The following is a 22,325-nucleotide window of genomic DNA, read 5'->3' as shown; positions in this document are numbered from 1 at the left end:
AACACGGCTTATTATAAATGACCCCAAGTCTCAGTTAGTTCCTTCTCAGAAAATAATATTTCTGAGACGTCTAATGGACACCAAGTGTCGGAAACTTTTCCTTCCGGAACCCAAAGCTTGTACGCCAAGACAGGCGGTAAGGAGAGTCCATCCATTCTTTTAGATATGAAGCTTCTGGGACTCTTGGTGTCCATGTTTGAGACCCTCTCATACAGCCGGTTCCACTCTCGGAGATTCCATTGAGACCTTCTGAGGCAATGGTCAGGATCGCCTCTTCAACTCGGTACTCAACGAATGACCCTTTCAGCGGAAGCTCATCTCTCCCTTCTTTAGTGGATGGATCAAAGCCACCTTTTAGCGGGCTGATCTTTTTGTCCTGGACTCTGGTCTCCGTCTTCAGGGTCTGTGGAAGGGCAGGGGACCGCCTCCGTCAAATCAACGTTCTGGATTTGAAGGCGATGCTTCTGGCCCTTCAGGGAGCGCAGTCTCTATTACAGCAGATTGGTACATCTCCAATTAGACAACGCGACTGCAGTCGCATATTTAAACCGACAGGGAGGAACAAAGAGGGCTTAGGCCATGAAGGTGACCAACCAGATCTTCACCTGGGCTGAAGACTTTGTGCCAGCCATCTCGGCGGTGTTCATTCCGGGGGTCGAGAATTGGGAGGCGGATTTCCTAAGCAGACATTCATTCCTGCCCAGGGAGTGGTCCCTTCACCCTCAGGTTTTTCAGATGTTGGTTCAGAGATGGGGTCTGCCAGATCTGGATTTAATGGCATCCAGACACAATTGCCAGGTTTCCAGGTTTTGTTCCAGAGCCAGGGATCCCCAGGAGGTAGCGGTGGATTTCTTGACAATGGACTGGGAATTCCAACTGGGATATCTTTTTTTGCTGATTCCCATGATTCAACAGGGTTCTCAGACGGGTTCATCTGGGAGGTCTTCCGGTAATCCTGGTGGCCCCAAATTGGCCGGGCCGAGTCTGGTACACCAACATTTTGCAAATGGCGGACGGACCGGGTTGTGCCCTTCCTTGGTATCCCGACCTGCTAAGCCAAGGGTCATTTTATCATCAAGATTCTCATTGACTAAATTTAATGGCATGGCTGTTGAGGCCGGTCTCTGGAGATCCAAGGGTTTCTCGCAAAAGGTAGTGCAGATCTTGATGTGAGCACGCAAACCTTCTTCAGCTCGCATATACCACAGGGTGTGGCGAGCTTACATTAACAGCAGGTGTGAACAGCATTCTTCCAGAGCGGACCTTTTCAAATGATCTCGTCTCCTAGCTTTCCTTCAACCAGGTTTGGAAGCAGGACTTCGGCTGGCTTCTTTTGAAGGTTCAAGTATCTGCTCTATCCGTATTCTTTCAGCGTAGACTGACAGTTATACCGGATGTTCGTACTTTTTTCCAGGCAGTGTTACGGATTCAACCTCCTTATGTTCCGCCCATGGCTCCCTGGGATTTAAATTTAGTGTTAGAGGTTCTTCAGATGGCTCCCTTTGAGCCTTTACGTTCGATTGAATTGAGACTTTTAACATGGAAAGTTGTTTGCGCGTAGGGTGTCAGAGTTGGGTGCCCTGTCATGCAGGGCCCCATACCTAGTTTTTCATGAAGACAGGGCTGTCCTTAGGACAGTTCCGTCATTCTTACTTAAAGTTGTGTCAGAATTCCACATTAATCAAGAATTGTGGTTCCTGCTTTTAAAGGGGTTTCGTCTTCATCTGAGTCTGCTTTTCCTGCATCCTTATATATTGTTGGGGCATTGCGCAGTTATGTAGATAGAACATTATTTTATAGAAAGACGGAGTCCCTCTTTGTTTTATATGATTCTCAAAAGAGGGTTTGGCCGGCCTCCAAACAGACAATTGCTCGTTGGATCAAGTCCATGATTAAGCAGGCTTATTTAAGCTTAAACAGACATGTGCCGGCGAGGATCACTGCTCACTCCACTCGTTCTGTGGGGGCATCTTGGGCCGCGCTTCATGGGGCTTCTGCGGATCAACTGTCGGGCGGCCACCTGGTCCATTATTCATACCTTCACGAAGTTCTATCAGTTTAATGTGTTTGCGTCGTTTGACGCAGGGTTCGGCTGCAGTGTTTTGCGGGCCCTGCTATCCGAGCGTTCCCTCCCTTAGGATGCTGCATTGGTATGTCCCCATTGTAGTAGTGTCCCCCAGAGTGGATGAATGAGAAAATGGGATTTATGTACTTACGTTAAATCTCTTTCTCTGAATCCATCTGGGGGACACTGCGTTCCCTCCCTTTGGCTCTTCTGCTGTGTGGTCTTGGTTGGTTGCTCTTTCCTTGGAGCTTTGTTATTACACTGAGGTTGGTAGGGGTGGCAGAGGGAAGGAGTGAGCAGCAAGTTAAGTTAACTGTTTAAGTGCCAACTCCTGCACCCTCATACAACCCCATTGTAGTAGTGTCCCCCAAATGGATTCAGAGAGATTTAACGTAAGTACATAAATCCCATTTTCTTCCTGCTCTTGCTCCTTGATATTTCTGCCGCTTATGACACAGTTGACCACCCTCTCCTTCACTCCATTGGGCTTCGCAGCATCTTCTTTTCCTGGTCTACCTCTCTGATTGCTCTGTTAGCGTCTCTTCATTTGGCTCCCCTCCTCTCCCTCTATCTGTTGGGTTCCCCCAAGTCTCTCTTCTTGGCCTATTGTTTTTCTCTATTTACACCTCCTCTCTTGGTCCACTCACCCACTCCTTCGTCCTCCAGTATCGCCTCTATGCCGATGACAGTCTAATGTATCTTTCCTCCTCTCCCCTCTCCTTCCTTTACCTTTGCAATTTTGTCAAGATTTGCCCTTTTCTTTTCCTGGATGTCGCTAATATTATCATTCCCTTTCATATGCAGGACCTGAACATTAGGGATGCAAATAAGGTCTTTTTGGCGATGGAGAACTTGCTAGCTCAGTGCAATTAGGCTAGTTTCTCTCCTTCGAAAGGTACTTAAATGACTAGTTTCCCTTCAAACCTGACCACTAGGGGGCAAAAAAAAGTCCTTTCGGGGAAGGGGAACTAGTCACACCCCAATATGTATTAATAGGGAATAACAAAGCTCTTCTCTGGCTGAATAATTTTCTCGTCACCAGTGCTACTTGTCATGCACTGGACCCCCTGGCTTGCATATCGTAGGTCGGCGCACTTACCTGGCCTCCTCCACTAGGTCTTCCATCGTAATGTGTCATGTCTTCTCCAATGTCATGTGCACACCCATCTTATTATCTTTGGTTTTCAGCCTGTGGCTGATTATCACTCCCTCTCATTACCCCTAACTTTTTAATTCACCTGGACTGACTGAAGAGTGCCAGATCGTTTTGTCCTTGACCTGTGTAGTTGATGGATTGTTTGGCTCCTTTTTGTCTCTCTATCCTGGTATCCTGTATCTGCATCTCTTCAATTGTTCCTGGTATCCAGCGTCATATGCTTCTAAGCTAATCATGGTATTCCTTTATCCTGTATCCGAATCTCTTTTATTTGATCCTGGTCCAATGTCCAGTGTCTCTTATCTTGTTGATGAATCCTTCTCTCCTCATGGTCTCACCTGGTACCCATCTGGAGAACCACGACCTGCATGGTGAAGCAGTGAAGGCCAAACCTCCTTGCGGGGGTCCCTGGCGAACATCTTCATCTCATTAGATTCCGTGGTGGATGGAGTCAAACCTCGCAGACCATAAAGAATGCAATAGTTCCGTCTAGTTCTGTGACCGTACTGTGAAGGGGATTTTTGGGAAATGTAGTGTTATTTCGTTAAAAACTACAAAGAATTTGCAAAAATAACCTACGATGAGAGGATATATGACATCACTCCAATGAGGGCAGACCTTGGTTATAGATACATTTTAAGGCTGCTCGTCAGGGTGCATTATTTAAGTCATTGGAACGCGCCTATGGTGCTTCCTGAATTATTGTACTCTGGAGGTATGCGCCTATTTTCATGGTTAGCAATAGTTGTGCAATGGGTACATTTATTATATACATTAATCATGTAATTTGTTCAAAGTACCAAGGTGCCATCTCACCAGATTTAAAAAGATCCCTACTTTGGTTACCACCTTTTTTAATAGATAGAAAAGGATACACGATAGGACACAGTACAAAACTTTTAAACATTAAGGCACAATATACCACACAAACAGTAGGCAGCTTCACGTCTAATGGCACCTATTTGCAGATGCACAACCTAAGAATGGAAACGCAAAACAGAAGCGCCAGAACAAAGGTTGGTTATGCATCCAGACCTTGCTGTGTTTATTCTGTTTGAAGGCTCACTCAGGGTTTAATCCCTGTTGGTGTGTTGCAACTGTTCCTTTTTTAGTCCAACTGAAACACTTCCCAAATTGAAACCTGTACTTAGAAGGCTGGTGCATTTCTCCTATCTGAGAGGTGGCTCATGTGAGTCTGTCAATGGAGCATAGCTCAGGTAGATATTTCAGCTTGGGCATACAGCCACTACTTACTGATCTTGCCCAATCTTGCCTGATCTTGTAAGCAATGAAGGCTCATGCCTGGTTAGTAGTAGGATTGTGGCCCACCTGGTAATTATTGGTTTCTTTGGGCTCATAGATTCATCTTTGGGTTGGTGGTCAAAATGTTTTATGCTTAACTTTCGAGAGAGGGGTCATTGTATGTAATGCAATACCTCCTCCTTGATGGGTTTGCTGTACTCAAGAGAGCCTGAATAGTCAGACTTCAGAGCCTCTATAGCCCATGGTTATCAGTGACTACCAAGAGAAAAGGATTTAACGTAAGTACAAAAATCCTGTTATCTGAAATGGAAAAAATATCAATCATACTTTGACATTATATCCTCTATTCACAGTATACTGTGTTTAGAATTATACTATAATTGCATACATTTTGATAATGGATCGCTTACCTAGGTCTTCAAAAGTAAGGTCCTGCTGGCCATGATGGGTAACTGCACCATTCTAGCTATCATCTTCACCACATAAAGTAATGACTTCTTCACCTCTGAATTAAGATCTTCCTCATGGAACTCATACTTTTAAGTTTTTTGTTACTGAGGTAAGAGCAGTAGAAGATGTCTCAGGTATAACATACAACTTTAGATCCGATTCCATTCTCCTGTCCATAAGGTCTCTAAAAGACACTACATTCTATTGGCAAGGTAACATCACTCGTCAGCTTAATAACTGCTGTGTCTACCACTGGAAGTGAATGAGACTGAAAATTTATTTTCTTGTTTGCTATTTATGTAAAATTGTGTCTTTTCGCCAAATCAATAAACTGTTGATTCCATCATGGATGTTTTACGTTAATTACAGATAGTCAAAAGACAATTGTACAATGGATCCACCCACAATGTATTATTAAAAAACAATAGAGATGAACGTGGTGCAGCTCGATAATTTGCAACAGAAAGGCAAATAAATAATTACCCAAAACCAGCAGTAATCAAAGATCTGCATTTGTTTCCAGTAGCTGGTCACTGAGATTCCTTACACCAATTCAATGTGGTCCACCCCTAACATCTGCATTCAATTACTTACCAGGCACCTCTGACCAGTCTGAAACCTAACCTGTGTCAGTCTGTACTGTGTTTAACGTACATTTTTGCAAAGACAACACTCAATTTTGTTCGAAAAGGTTATTGTTTTTGGACATGTCCATTAGACGTGTATAAGTTTACCTTTTCAGCAGCTTCCTCTTCAGCATGTAGCATCTGCAAAGTTGGATATAGCATACAGTTTGTTCAGTCTAAAGTACCATCTATAGTACAAGTTATACGCATTTTCTTTATCATAACTGGATGCTACTCTTTGACAGATTCACATTAGTCACATTCATGTGGTTGGCCTAATTCACCCTCCCATTCTCTTTTGTTTCTATTTCAGGCCCTAATGGTATGTTAATTAAAGTATTATATAGTAGAGAGATCACCTGTTTGCAAAGAGGATTCAATAACCATACTTTTTCATACAGATTGAGGGCTCAACATTATTCAGAGAAACTGAGTGATTTAACGAAGTGCACAATTTGAAGGAATTCAAATAGTTTATTCTTTAAGCATGGGAACCTCTGGAAAATAGTATCAACGCAGATTCAAGTTCTTCCTTTCTTTAAATCTCAAGCATAATGTATTCCTAAAACAAAGCCATGGCTGTATTAGGGAAGTAATCCAAGACTAAATTTAGAATTATCCCTAGGCGGGGGAATGGGGAGGTAAATAGATTCAATCTGAAGTTTTGATATGCATGAATCCCACATCAAAGTAGACATTGGGGCAAAGGAAAACACTATCTCACTTAGATGAGTCGCCCAGTAATAAAGTTTTATCTATTCGTGAGACCTCTAATTCTAGTTTAGGTTTCATAAGAATCATTTGCTTTATCACAGGATTATTTTTATCCAGATAAATTCAGAGATCATCTGAAAATACAGTAGTTTGGGCAGAGTAGTCATCTTAATAGTAGTGATTCTACCCAGCCACAAACTTACTAAAAGGCACTACAACTCCAGTTAATTTTAGATTTGAATAAGTTTGGAAGAAAAGCAGTTATATAGACACCTAAATATTTAATTTTCTGATTGCCTCTTGAATTTAAATTGAGAAGAGTTTATTTGTTACTTGGGGACATACTCAGATGCATTGCTTCAAGTTTTAAGAAATGCTTCTGATAGGCAGAAGAGTCCGTGCTTTGATAGCGTTTTGATGTGAAATTCTAGACTGTACTTACATGCAATTTTTGTGTTTTTCCCTTTTAACTTTTGTTTTACAACTTCTATCTAACTATTTCTATGATAATGAAACCAGTTGCTATGGGCATCTTGACATTTATGTATGAAAGGTTCACTCATGTGGTTATTAGCAGTATAAGATGTTTCAATATAATTTACTTCCCTATTCACATCTTCTTTTGAACAACTTTCATTAAACTCGTAAATACTCTGAGGAAATATATAGCTACGGCTATGTTCTGTTAGAGCATTTAAAAAATCTAGTATAGGGTAGCAACAGTGAGTTATTGAAGATGTTTCAGTTTATTTCCTTTATGACTTGTGGAAAGTAGCTTTCCCTTGTGGCCACCAGTAGAGATTATTATTTTTACAGATCACTCTGAACTAATCAATGTTATGTAGTTGTGAATAGTTATGCAACATCAAAATATATAGGGATGTTTCCCTCATTATGTCTTGACACTGAAAAGTCACACCTGCTATTTTGTTATAATCTAAATCTTCCATATCATAATGTTTATTGCAACTCAATTTACACCTTGTGAAGTTTTTCCTTGACATTTTTTTTTTTAGCAAACTTTAATGTGTGTATCACCTGTATAGAATCTGTATGCATTGATTCCTGACTTTGTAGGTACAGACTACTTTACTTGCCCTTGAGTATAGTTGTAAACAAGCAGTAATAACCTATTAACAGGGTGTCAATACATTACACACATGATGGTATAAACAGCCATTATTCTACTCTCTACCCAACACAAATCACAAAAAAAGGAATGTAAAATGTTTTTATGGAATTTCAAGCTCTTGGAAAGAGGGCTGATATACATAAATACATATTTTCATATCAGCAGCCATCACTTATGGGGAGAGTATGTTTGACACTAGTTTTACTTCCAAAAAAAAAAATGCAACACATGCTGACTAAAATATGTAGTACTTTAAAGTGAGTGTTTCCATTCCTAAAATAAGTCTGTGCAATTAAAATTGCATGTGGAATAAACTGAAAATTATGTCAATAGGGTCTCTAAGTAACATATGTACTGTACATTTAATAGAAATCTGGTTAAATAGTTAATGTGTACCATGTACATAATAATTGATGCACCTCTCAATATCCAGTTAACAAATACATTCCTAATAATTTTTTACCACATATTAAAAAATCAATGGTTTATTTTTAATTAATGTAAATGTAATGTTAAAAAGTACCTAAAAGAGTGTTAATATATCTTGACATATAGTGGGTTGCTTCCTTGGCATCTGATGTAAGTTATGGTTACTTCTTGGTTACATATTTGTTTCTACTTCCTGACTGTAAACTTTATCTCTGCTATTCGCAATGTTCCCAATAAAGAGTACTACATTTTTTATTTTATAAAATTGAATTTAATGGAGTTTACTAGTTTACGGTAAAAACTGAATTTCCCTTACCTGGGAGCAGCGTTTCACCAATCTCATGATGATGCCAATAGTCCAGGTGCTCTATTTAATGGTGCCAACGATTGCTTGTTTCAGACAAACAGTATTGTGTTTCCCCCCCCCTTGTGAACTTCCCATTTATGCGAGTGAAAAATTCACAGGGATGTTGCATCTACAACACAGCTGCTTCTCTGAAACTGGCTTCAGCACCATAGAGCAGTGAAGGACTATTAGAGGCTTTGAGGTCCCACCAATCAGATCCAGGGATCACATGAATGCTGCAGCCTAGATGAGTAATGCTTTGTAGTTACCTTAAGACAGTGAACTCCACCAAAGGGTAGCTTCCCCCTATAACACAAGTCAATGGTATCCAAATAATATTCCATTAATTGTCTACTATTAACAGCTAAATCAATGTTTTATATATACTCTGTATACAATGAAAAACAAAGTTGAAATAATTTATATTCTAAAATCCAATATTGACTCATGAAGTCATACAACCCTAACATTTTGTTCTGATTATTTTTATAAATACACACACGAGAATGAGTTGAATGTGTCATACAATCATCAGTAAGCACATTGTCTGCACTGAAGTACATTTTTACTTGTGAAACCAATACAAGCAAAATAATTGTTAACCATTTATACATTTATTTTGTATACTTATTCATTTTGGCATTGTTTCCAAAATCAGTCTAGCGAGTTAGTCCACACTGGCTTCTTCTTCTGTGTAAATGCCTCTATTCCTGCTTGACCATCCTTCAACATCAGATTTTCCAGCATGGCTTGTGATGTCAGTTTATATGCCTCCTCTAGGCTTTGTGACATTTGCTTGTAAAATGTAGCTTTTCCAAGGGCCACAACAGGGCGGCTTGCCTGGCAAATTTTGCAGGCAATTTTCATTGTCTCTGTTTCCAAACTCTCCTCAGGTACAACCTTGCTCACAAGACCATGCATAAATGCATCTTGGGCTGATATTGGTTCACCTGTGAACAACATTTCCAAGGCAACCTGCAAGATTGAAAAAGCAGACTGACAATTACAGAATTCTGCCATGTAACAATGTAGTGCAACACACAATGTAATGTAAAAATAAAAACATACTGGATTCCAATGACAGCAGGATTAAATAATGGATATACATGAAAAGGTTTTCTTGTAGATAATACAACTCCAAAAGTACATCCTAGATGTATTCTGCCCCGAACATGTAATAATTAATAATATGATCTATATACTTATATGATACAATAATGTCTCAGGTATTGTAATCTTTTAAAATAAGTATAAAACCTACTGACCTTTTTTGGCACAGCTCTTCCCAAAGCAACAGCAGGCGTAGAGCAGAACAGTCCAACATTGACACCTGGTGTAGCAAACTTGGATTTGTCAGATGCAACAGCTATATCACAGCTGGCAACAAGTTGGCACCCTGCCGCTGTGGCAAGACCATTCACCTGGGCTATAACAGGAACTGGAATGGTTTGGATTGTTGTCATAAGCTGCAAAAACATACAGTACATCTTTCTGTAGTGAGGAGATACATGATCAGATAACATTACCCCAATGTTAACTTGCAGTCATGGCCAAAAATTTTGAGAATCACTCCATAAAAAAGATATTTTGGAACTAGAAAGGGTTCTGAAATGGGCAACAAAATTGATAAAGGGTATGGAGTCATGAAGTTATGAAAAAATGCTAGCCAGTATAGGCATGTTTCCTTTAGAAAAGAGATGTGATTACTATGTCCAAATACATTAAGGGTCTATATAGAGAACATTCATGGGAACTATACACAGGACACGCGGTCACCCCGTAAGATTAGAGGAGAGGGATGTTCACAACCAGCAAAGGAAGGGGTTCTTTACAGTAAGGGCAGTAAAGATATGAAATTTAATACCAGGGAAGGTTGTGATGGCAGATTCAATTGATGAGTTTAAGAAAAGGTTAGACAAATTTTTAGCTGAAAAGGGTTACGACCGTTAATTAAAATGAAGGATAGTAGTGGATCCAGGGAGAAATAGGACTGCAATATTGGGTCAGGAGGGATTTTTCCCCTATTGAAACAGATTGGAAGGTACTTTATCTGGATAATTTTTTTTAAATATAAGAGGGATTGCAGGAGATTCAAACAGGTTTACGACCGTTAATTAAAATGAAGGATAGTAGTGGATCCAGGGAGAAATAGGACTGCAATATTGGGTCAGGAGGGATTTTTCCCCTATTGAAACAGATTGGAAGGTACTTTATCTGGATAATTTTTTTTAAATATAAGAGGGATTGCAGGAGATTCAAACAGGTTGAACTTGATGGACTGATGTCTTTTTTTCAACCTTATCAACTATGTTACTATGTTTTAAGAGATGATGCCAAATATGTTTATATATACAATGATGTACAATGCCACAATAATACATTATATTTAAGATTTATATAAATATTTTTATTCTGCTATGGATGTGTTTTGTAAAAAAAAAATGCTTACATGTGATTATAGCATAATTCTTTTAGTTACAGCTCAGATATTAAATGTAGGTTCAGTATTGACATTCACCTTGACACAAGCATGAAATACATCTGCATGATAAGCTTTTCCATGTGAAGCTGTGAATTCCTTTAGATTGTGGCCAGATGAAAACACAGGTCCTTCCGCTGAAAATCAAGTAAACATTGAAAGAAAAAGGAAGAGGTGTGATATTTCATTTTTAGATGTAAGGATTAAAAGTATACAGAAGTAGTAACATGAGCTTATTAAGAGTAATTGCAAAACAGAAAAAAAATAAATTAGATTGCATTTTCACAAACACAGAATTTACCCTATGTACTTCAAGGTACATGTTCACTTCCCAGTCCTTAGAAATGTCTCAGTAAAACAGGAATGCAACCACTTTTGCACGTGTCCCTGAAAATTTGCATGGTATAAACATTGCTATGAATCCAAACCTACCATTGTAAGGCCAACTCCTTCACTAATTAAATATACTTTTTCCCTAAAGTTCTGTTCAGTTGCACCTAATTTATATCTTAAAGTAAATAGATTTGACATGAGGACAGTCATTATTACATGTGTCACTCTCTTACAAGTTAATGTTTTTATTGCAATTTTTAAAGTGCACCTAAAATGTGTGCCCCCATATAAAATGTACCTCAGATGTGTAAAGCAGTGATGGGCAACAGATGGCCCTAGGGCCTTATGCAGCCCTCCGAACCTTCCCATGTGACCACCAGTTCCTTCCCGCTTTATTGTTAGATTTGTTTGTTATAGCTTGTAACACTTGTTTAAAATGCCTGCTGATATGTCATTACACATAGAGGTCTCTTTCTTTGACTAAAATGTATTGTTTTAACTTATTACTTAGCATAAGAGTAATGCGAGACCCTTTTGAAGGTTAGAGGGCCGCTCCTAACCTTATAATGAATTCATGCACTAGCCATACTCGACAAGGAACACCTCAATCTGCCTAACTCCTATCAGAGAAAGCCCAATTTTGCACCCTTGCATACAAAGCCATTTTCATATATAAAAACAATTTGTGTTACTGAAATAACTATTTCTGGAAAAATAGGCACAAAACAGTCTTGCACTTTCTTATTTCAATATATATTGAATCTCTTTGCTATGTTTGCTGTTAATAGAGAATTAACAGCATGGATAACCTAAAGCCATGGATAACCTAATTTAAAGGGTGTGGTGCTCGGTGTTCTGCCAGGATTTCCTTTTACCTAGTTGCTGAGATTGGCTGATGTCTGAACACAAACCACAGTCATTAGCCACTTGGATTTTCTGGTAGCTTTGAACACCATCTCATAGTTCCAGACCAAATATTGATGCAAGATTACTAGTTATTTTTGGCCCACTTCTGTCTACAACCACAAAAACAGTATTTTTAGTGCATGTGTTCAGATCATAAACTGAACACTACAAAAAAAGTAGTTTAAAAAAAATGTTTTATTTGATGAGGAGCTTAATATACAAACATTTTCTTAGTTGCTGATACTGGTCATTTGACCTTTACACAAGAACTCCTTTTTATGAAAGTTGCCTCTGTTGTGCACTATACAGACGTGCTGTTGGCCATAGCAACCAATCTGTTTCTAGACAGTCTTCTAGTGCAGTTTAGAAAACAGCTGGTTGCTGTGGGCATCAGCAACTTTTTATTTTGCACCAGTTGTCATTATTGTACACCAGTGTCATCGATTCAACCACCTTGTGAATAAGATTTCCATTTTTATTTACAGCACCACAGTATATTTCATTTAGCAACTTACTTATACATTTAAACTAGCTCACATGCATGAAAGTTGTAAAATTAACAAAAACATTGCCCACCATTATGGTTTAAAAAGCCTTTAGCAGCAAAATAGTCTAGGCTACAGTATCTTTAACACCAAAAATGAGTCAGATGATTCCTGCCAAACAAATGTGAACTTATGTTTGCCTATAAGGCAGGGCTTTACCAATAGAGCACAAATATGAGTTGTTGTAAAACAAACTGGATTTTGCAACAAGAGAGACTTTGAATATGATTGTTGACAAGGTTGTGATGGGATATCAGGCTGGGTCTGATTATTGGGGTTTAGGTTAGATCATGGCAAAGAATTTGGTGGGGAATCAAGTCCTATCAAATGATGATTTGGGAAACAGTTTGTTGCAGAAATCAGCTAGGTATTGGACATTGTATGGAAGATTGTGACAAAATACAGAATATGGAAAGGAGTGTACCATGACATATATCACATTATACTGGGGGAAAAAAATCAGTATTGACGTACATTTGTATGCAAAAAAATACCTGCAATTATAATGACCCTCAAATCCATGTCATGAACCTCATATAGGATGTCTTTCTGAAGAGACTGTAGCATGGCAAGTGATAACGCATTTCTTTTCTGTAGATTATTCATAATTATTTTCCTGCACAGAAATATATTCATTTTAGTTTCTACTGAGTTACTGTTTGTTCTTTTTATTTATAAGGTGGAATCATGTGATTGATGTCACAATGTCGAAAAGTATTATTAGTATGGTGTTATTGCTTTGGAATCACATTCTGGCAGGTCTAGTAGCTTCACAAGAATATTTGCATTTGCCTAATTATTCTGCTCCTCACTTGGGAATTGAAATGAAGCCTGTCTTAAATCTTTACATAGGGAGTTCTTAATGTTCCTTCTTCATAACCCATTGTTCAGTTTTTCATGTATAGTGTAATTCCCTTTTATTTTTCTAATCCATAGAATTCCAGTGGCACACTTTCTATAATATAAAAGTGCATATCACTATTTGTTTGTGTTATTATTTCTAACTTCACCACTGCCTTTTTTTTGACATTTCTGTCCTGCTCTGCTCTTTTGATGCTGTTATTTTTTTAATTACTTGGGCTACAACACCAGAGCTATAAAAAACAAACAAAAAAACCCCAGTATGGTACAAAAAATTACTCTGCATCCTGGAAAGTATACAAGCTCTGGAGAGGGGTAAAGGAGTTCTCAAATGCTTGAAAAGGGGGTGGGCTTAGACAACCACTCTTGTCTACCTGAGTTAGGCAAGCAGTTGTCAGAAAGTTAAGACTGAAGAATTGTTACTGGCTGTGATACAGGGGTAATTGGTGGTTTATTGTCAAAATGATGTATTTAAAAAAACCACAAACAAAAAAAACATCACATGTCAGTTAACATACATTATATATATGATTATATAATCATATTAAAATGTAAAAAAGTATGCTTCCTCAGTAGTTTGCACAACCCTCAACATGTCTTTTTGTAAAAAAAAAAAAAAAGGATAACAAAATACACACAATTGCCTACAGCTACATAAGTATTCTATCAAATAGATCTCCATTCCCTTTAATGTTTCTTTTGTACGAACTGCTCTCTGCTAGCTTGAGCCCTGTACACTTTGCAGAGCTTCCCTTTACCTTATCCCACCCTCTTGCACGGAGACAGTGAGTGGTGTGGGATCGTGTTGCACTGTGTTTGTCACCCATCTGCTCAGCACAACCGCAGCTCGGCTGGACCACTTCACAGCTGGAACTAAACACACTAATTTATTCATGACAGGCAGCGTGCTTGTTATTCTCTTTGCCTTGTCAAGCTCAGTAACTTTCCTGATCCGAAAAGCATTGTGGACAAAAAACTAAATATTAAGATTCAGTGCTGCCCCCTAGTATGGAGGATCTGCTCTGCAGCAAAGTCCGATAACTAGTGATACAATGTGAAAGGTCAGCACTTTACACTTACATCGCTCTCAGCTGATTGTAGTACAGCCAGGATCAGTGTCGAGATAGATAGACTGACTCATTTGCTAACTAGTATATAGGGTATGAGCTTTATATTTTATACATATCAACAAATTTCCAGAGACAGGGTTCCTGTGGATCTTGTCTGTTTTGCGTGTCTAACAGTGTAGACATGAAAATACACCCACCCAGCATTACATAGCCACTGAATATTATAATAATACAATTATGTTTCGTTTGTGCATACATAATCACTGTGCCTGGCTGTTTCTCTGCTAGCAGGCTCAGCTTTTTGCATTATATGACTGCACAGGGACTGGGTATGATAGCTTACTTACTCCCGGAATATCTGGGAGGCTCCAGATTTTTGGGGAGTGCTCCTGGACTCCCGGAAAGAGTAGGCAACCTTAAGGACACTTGTGGAGGTGGGACTTAATGAAGCGGCGCGTCATTAAACACTGACCCTGCCATTCAATTCCGTGAATTTCTGAGCTTTTAAATAGTAGAGGGCAAGGCTATGGTGATGCAACAGCATTGCCATACCCCCTACACTTGTCAAATGACCTGTCATCCGGGATCTCCGAGAGGACGGGTTTTAAAAGTTGACAAGTATGTGATAATGTCATATCAAATAGTACAATAATTGGTTCATGGTGTTGGCCATTCACAAATAAGAGTTGTAGGAGGGCTCCAGTGAATGCAGGATGCTGTCACATGGCCTGTAGAGCATGCCGAGAGACAGCGACAGACCATAGGACTGGTAAGTAATTTCATTTGGTTGCCCCCACAGATCTGTGGTCTGATTTTTACACTGTTAGAGATTAGGCAAAGGGGGACAAAGACTTATATTGGCAACAAAGATTTGAGGTCTGATTTCATATTATTATAAAGATTATAATGGCAGCAGAAATCTGGGGTCTGATTTTTAATTATGGCGGGTTAGGGAAGGGTCCTCTCCTATGCCATCCCTCCCCACTCAGGTCTTCATAATCAGCTCATGGTAGATAGTGAATGATGACTTCATCCACCATCGGTCTACCTGACAGAACCCATGCCTAACTCCACCAGACACGGGTAGTAACACAGGTTTAAATGAGGACAAGAAATTTTGGCACATTTTTTATAGTAGTTAAATGAGGTTAGGTGCATGATAGTGGTTAGAGTAACTGTGGCTGAGCAAATGATTAGCAATGTAATAACAATACACATATCATCACTTATAAATATAGCAATGTTGCAGATGTTGCAGCAATAGATCACAATGAATATAAATATTGGATTCTATTATGCCTCTTAATTCTTGTCTAATGCAATTTTCTAAGAAAATAAGAAATTCCCTTAATAGTTCAGCCTGTAGTACACTGAATTCACCGTTACTCGCAGCCCTAGGCTATCTCAGTCTGTCATTGATTTAGTTTTGTCAAATACCCTACTGCAACACAGACTGTGTTAAGCCTGTTGCTCTTTTTTTCAGGACTACTCATCGAGTGTTCCTCTATGCTGTTCCCACCGTAAAGGCAGCTCCACCGAGCCATTTAGGTTCTCCCTTTGCATCAGTTCCTGTCCCCAAGCTGTTGGGTGATATATTCTTCCAGCAGCCAGTGGCAGAGCAGTGCATCATTAACCCTGGTGCTGCCCAAGGGCATATTTGCCCATATATCCAGCACTAACTGGCACAGGGAAGGCAGCGTAAGTTACACATAGAACACTACACACCTACCAAATGTGACCTGACCAATCAACATGGTCATAATACAATTGTATTATATATTGTACAGACACTATACCACCTACCAAGGATGAATCCTGCTGGGATAAAATCAAAATATTGACCATTGTGAAACATACTTGCCTACTTGTTGGGGGGAGGGGACAATGCGGGTCGTGAATGCATTTTGCCTCATCACGGCTTCTCCGTGATGTGATTTGTGTTATTGTGCAATGGGGCCATGATGACGAAATTGATATTGTGTCTTCAAGGCCCCATCCACTTCCAAAGAAAGAGATGTTGGATCCGGGAGTGTGGCCTACTGGGAGAGTAGGCAAGTATGTGGTGAAGGCTTGTCTCTTACTGTCCATATATAAACTTTACCCTCATAGCAACAAACATTTATTTATTCAGTTCATTTGCAGTATCAAAGTAGATAAAATATTTTGCTTCATTTCATTTTACAATGTTCAGTATATATGTGTCACGGGCACTAGGAGTTTATACCCGAGTTTCACCTGATGTTATAACTGACAGAGGGGCGGTGTTGACCACGGACCTCAGGGCAGTTAGGTGAATGATTGGAATGATGATAACAGCAGGAAAGTAGAGAATGTCTTATGAAGTCAATGACTTGCAGCTGTTGATGGTGGAAGGTCAACGACTTGGAACTGTAGAGAAGAAGCGATATAGCTTCAGACGAGATGAGAGGACGTGAGTAGGTGAAGATAGCTCGTGGAGGAGTCAGTGGTCTGCGTACAGCAATTTGTACCACTGTAGTGATGAGGAGGTTGTCCTGGTGCAGGTAGGAAGTAGGGTAGTCGGTGGTCTGCGTATAGCAAGTTGTACCACCGCTGTGATGGGAAGAGTTGTACTGGTGCAGGTAGGTAGCGGGGTAGTCGGTGGTCTGCGTATAGCAAGTTGTACCACCGCTGTGATGAGGAATGTCCAGGTGTAGGTAGGTAGCAGGAGAGTCAGTGGTCTGCGTATAGCAAGTTGTACACTGCTGTGATAGATGGACTTGTCCAGGTGCTGGTAGGTAGCAGGGAAGTCAGTGGTCTGTGTATAGCAAGTTGTACCACCGCTGTGATGAGGAATGTCCAGGTGTAGGTAGGTAGCAGGGAAGTCAGTGGTCTGCGTGTAGCAAGTTGTACCACTGCTGTGAGGAGGAATGAGGACTTGTCCAGGTGCAGGAGAGTGGTGTGGAAACGGCAAACTGTAGCTGTGTGGAAACAGCGCGAGTAGAAAGGAGTTTTGTACAACACAAGTAGGTAAGTACAATGAATAGTCTGTCAATATAATAGCTGGCTCTGCAGTGTGGAGAAGCGGGTCAGCGCGGATATGCAAGTAACAACAAAGTCAATATGATAAGAGCATACCGCAGCTGAGTGAGAAGCTTGTCCGGGTAAACAGGCAATGTAGCATAGACAGTCTATCATAGGTAACTGTACCTTAGTGTAGTAGTCACTAGTAGTTCAATAGGTATGCAAGTAAACAATAATAGTCAATAGTGGTTATGCATACCAAGTAGAGCAGGAATCAGCTGGGAAGCTGAAGAAGCGATCAGCTGAGTAGGCATGCTGTAGCGGGTATGGGAACCGCCGGTGAGTAGAGCAGGAAGCAGCTTGGAAACTGCAGACGATCAGCTGAGTAGTAATGCTGTAGCGGGTATGGGAACCGCCGATGAGTAGAGCTGGAAGCAGCTTGGAAACTGCAGACACGAGTAGAGCTGGAAGCAGCTTGGAAACTGCAGACACGAGTAGAGCTGGAAGCAGCTTGGAAACTGCAGACACGAGTAGAGCTGGAAGCAGCTTGGAAACTGCAGACACCTATAGAGAATCACTGGGAATGAGACTCCAAGATCAGGCAACTACCTAAGGCTGCAGGTGCCTTAAGTAGGGTGAGGTGATTGATCCATCAATCACATTAGTGGTCAGGTGTAGTTGTTAAAGGGACCTGCGCATGCGCAGTGCGACAGGATGGCGGACGGCCGCGGTTCAACACCTGAAGGTTTCTTCAATTTCTGTATGTCCTGAATCTTGGCCTTAACATTTTCAATTCATTTTCATTTTCTGGTAAGCGGGAAAGATGGAGAACCACGTACCAGAGTGGAGGCACTCACACTCCGGTGAGTGACAATATGTTGAAAATACAGTTGCTAAAGAAGGAACTCCCCTCTGCTTGTGCAGTCTCGTGATGTATCAGGGTTCAAAGTATGGAGAATGTAGAAGCAGCAGCTTTTAATAAAGTGATGACTCCCTTAACTCCTACCAAAAGGCAGTCAATGCTTAGAAACATTCCCAGGCGAAAAACCAGGTAGGAGTATTCTAAAAATGTATTTTATCACTGAGGCAACAGGCAAATTCTGGTTGATATTTCCAAAGCCTGGAAAAATTATAGATATATACTAACAGTTAAGGACCCATCCTCAGGTATCATACTCATGCATTCTAAGGAAATCCTATTAACATTTCAAACCTATTAAAGCTTTACCAGACGTCCCCAACTGACCCTTCCCTGCAAGACAAATAAATGAAGGAGGCTCAAAGAGACATATCGGACATGGACATCACACACACAGAAATAATGCAAAAACTAGTATAAAGGTCCTTAAAGCTCCAGAACCATATGGTCTCTACTGCGAGTATTATAAATGTTACAATACATTGTTCTTCTTTAGCTAGTAATGTTCCAAACAATACACAGTAACACCCCACAATATCCACCCTTCAGTGAAGTGCATACCATCTTTTTGTCTAAGCCAAGCAAAGATACTCTCCTTGGTGTCTCTTATAGATCTAATACACTTCTTAACCAAGATTTTAAAATATTAGCATAGTGTATCATGTCCACTAGACTAGACAAAACATCCAAATCACTTCTCTGGTCACCAATTGGACTTTGTGGGGGGTTATAATTCAGTATGGGTGCGCAGAGCCACAACAGCAGTGATAGCATCCTCTCATGAGCCTGACTCCAATAACATGCTAGTTAGTGTTAAACAACGTGAACGCATATCTTTGTGTTGGAGCACAGATCATTTGGTTCCAATTTCATTAAACTGAAACACTGCCCTATTTAATACACTTTTATTGAATGGGCTGAAAGGAAATAGGATGCAGATACATCATGGAACACGACAGGGTTACCCATTGTTGTCATTTTTGCTCAACCCATCTCTTGATCCCCTACTGTGCATCTTACAACAATGGCAATAGTACAAAGGTATTCGCATGGCAAATTGTAAAATTAAAATCCTATCACCCTTAGCGGATATTATCCTACTCTACTTATCCTTTCCAATCATTAGGTCCATTGTTATTGTCATTAGGTCCATTGGTAGCACTTTGTGCTTTTCGGTAAATGCAGATATGCCAGTCTCCATGCTTCTGAACGTGAAAATTACCTGCTGTTTTTGGGGAAGTGACATTTCATTTCAGTGGGCCAAGAAGAGCATTACCTACTTGGGGTTTAACTCCCTAAATACCCGGCTCACAGCTATCCCATGAATTTGACCAGTACCATTATGGCCTTATCTAGGGAACTGGGAGGGTGGAGTCATCTCTGGTTATCCTACCTGGGGAGAGAAAATCTTATCTAGATGATTTATTTTATTTTCTCCAATACCTGCCCCTTCTCACGTAGGCAGATATTAAATCAATCAATTACATTTTTAGGTGCATCATTTAGAGGCAGAAACTCCTTAGGATTAGTTTACTTAAATTGCAACAAACCAAATCTAATGAGGGGATTACCTTCCCTACACATACAACCCAGCCATTGAGAAATGTAAGTTTTTTTGGTCTTTTCCTTTTTTCCCATTTTTTGAGCACAAGATTATATTAGTAGAGTCCTTAAATCACCACTTAAAACAATAATGGAAGCACAACAGCTACTTCCAGTTAGCATGTACACAGAACTGTTTCTTAATAGGACATATTTATCTCGCACACAGGCTTTTCAATGGGCACATCCACTTCCCACAACTGTCCTAAATGTCACGCTGCAGAGGCTGAACTATTTCACTGTCTATGTGAATGTTCCAAGATCAGGGGTATCAGGCTTTTGGTCAGGAGATATACAATAGAAAACCTGATACATTTGTTCACTTTCACACTTGAATGAGCAATCCTGGGAATCCATTTACAGGGGCAGAGAATACCTGGGAGGGAGAAGACATTTCTACTAGCCATAAGCACAGTGTCACTCACCGGACTGTTAGTTCCTCTGGCTCAAGACCTAGGTCTCTCTCTGTCTTGCCGGCGCCTGTCTTGCGCCACGGCCGCCCGCCATCTTGACCAGGGGTCTGCGCATGTGCAGACCTACAGACTGTTAAAACCTTGTTCCTCTCCTCATTGGATGATTAATTACTTCTCACTATTTAAGACACCTGCGGTCCTTCTACCTTTGCCTGTTCTTGGTCCTCATTCTGCTGAGGTACCAAGAAGTTCCCTGTTCCTGTTTATGGTACCTGTTTGCTGTGGACGCTACCGCGTATCTTACCTGCTCCTGGACAAGTCTCTACTCCACGCCAGTGGTAATACCTGTCAGCCGCAGACCGCTCCATGCTACCTCGTATCTTACCTGCACCTGGACAAGTCTCTACGCCACGCTAGTGGTAATACCTGTCAGCCACAGACCGCTCCATGCTACCCTGTATCTTACCTGCACCTGGACAAGTCTCTACTCCACGCCAGTGGTAATACCTGTCAGCCGCAGACCGCTCCATACTACCTCGTATCTTACATGCACCTGGACAAGTCTCTACTCCACGCCAGTGGTAATACCTGTCAGCCGCAGACTGCTCCACGCTACCTCGTATCTTACCTGCACCTGGACAAGTCTCTACTCCACGCCAGTTGTAATACCTGTCAGCCGCAGACCGCTCCATACTACCTCGTATCTTACCTGCACCTGGACAAGTCTCTACTCGCCAGTGGTAATACCTGTCAGCCGCAGACTGCTCCATGCTACCTCGTATCTTACTTGCACCTGGACAAGTCTCTACTCCACGCCAGTGGTAATACCTGTCAGTCGCAGACCGCTCCATGCTACCTCGTATCTTACCTGCACCTGGACAAGTCTCTACTCCACGCTAGTGGTAATACCTGTCAGCCGCAGACCGCTCCATGCTACCTCGTATCTTACCTGCCCCTGGACAAGTTTCTACTCCACGCCAGTGGTAATAACTGTCAGCCGCAGACCGCTCCATGCTACCTCGTATCTTACCTGCACCTGGACAAGTCTCTACGCCACGCTAGTGGTAATACCTGTCAGCCACAGACCGCTCCATGCTACCCTGTATCTTACCTGCACCTGGACAAGTCTCTACTCCACGCCAGTGGTAATACCTGTCAGCCGCAGACCGCTCCATACTACCTCGTATCTTACATGCACCTGGACAAGTCTCTACTCCACGCCAGTGGTAATACCTGTCAGCCGCAGACTGCTCCACGCTACCTCGTATCTTACCTGCACCTGGACAAGTCTCTACTCCACGCCAGTTGTAATACCTGTCAGCCGCAGACCGCTCCATACTACCTCGTATCTTACCTGCACCTGGACAAGTCTCTACTCGCCAGTGGTAATACCTGTCAGCCGCAGACTGCTCCATGCTACCTCGTATCTTACTTGCACCTGGACAAGTCTCTACTCCACGCCAGTGGTAATACCTGTCAGCCGCAGACCGCTCCATGCTACCTCGTATCTTACCTGCCCCTGGACAAGTTTCTACTCCACGCCAGTGGTAATAACTGTCAGCCGCAGACTGCTCCATGCTACCTCGTATCTTACTTGCACCTGGACAAGTCTCTACGCCATGCTAGTGGTAATACCTGTCAGCCACAGGCCGCTCTATGCTACCTCGTATCTTACCTGCACCTGGACAAGTCTCTACTCCACGCCAGTGGTAATACCTGTCAGCCGCAGACCGCTCCATGCTACCTCGTATCTTACCTGCCCCTGGACAAGTTTCTACTCCACGCCAGTGGTAATACCTGTCAGCCGCAGACTGCTCCATGCTACCTCGTATCTTACCTGCACCTGGACAAGTTTCTACTCCATGCCAGTGGTAATACCTGTCAGCCGCAGCCCACTCCAAGCTACATTGTATGTTATCTATTATCGGGACTAAGTTTCTACTGTGCATCTGTAGTGATAGCTGCTAGTCGCTGACTTCTCTACTACACTGTATTATTGGCTGCTTGTATAGACTTTCCTTCAGTCGTCAAGCA

The 22,325-nt window shown here is 41.2% G+C and overlaps 1 protein-coding gene across 2 annotated transcripts; it reads right to left on the bottom strand.

The window, feature by feature from the left end:
- Positions 1-8,776: 8,776 nt before the first annotated feature.
- On the bottom strand, positions 8,777-14,261 carry ECHDC3 (enoyl-CoA hydratase domain containing 3). 2 transcript variants are annotated; one of them, XM_075208633.1, is made up of 5 exons: positions 14,064-14,261; positions 12,939-13,060; positions 10,700-10,797; positions 9,447-9,647; positions 8,777-9,156 (listed from the first exon to the last, which is right to left on the bottom strand). In XM_075208633.1, exons 1-5 carry the CDS (start codon positions 14,198-14,200, stop codon positions 8,836-8,838), a joined length of 879 nt encoding a protein of 292 aa, XP_075064734.1. In that variant the 5' UTR covers positions 14,201-14,261; the 3' UTR covers positions 8,777-8,835. The 2 variants fall into 2 exon arrangements, with proteins under 2 accessions (XP_075064734.1, XP_075064735.1); XM_075208634.1 differs by having other exon boundaries at positions 12,939-13,035; positions 14,064-14,140.
- Between the last annotated feature and the right edge of the window lie 8,064 nt (positions 14,262-22,325).

Source organism: Mixophyes fleayi, chromosome 4, assembly GCF_038048845.1.
Source record: "Mixophyes fleayi isolate aMixFle1 chromosome 4, aMixFle1.hap1, whole genome shotgun sequence".
Classification (NCBI taxonomy): domain Eukaryota; kingdom Metazoa; phylum Chordata; class Amphibia; order Anura; family Limnodynastidae; genus Mixophyes; species Mixophyes fleayi.
The sequence above is the reverse complement of the archived record's forward strand: the minus strand, read 5'-3'. Positions and strand labels throughout refer to the sequence as shown.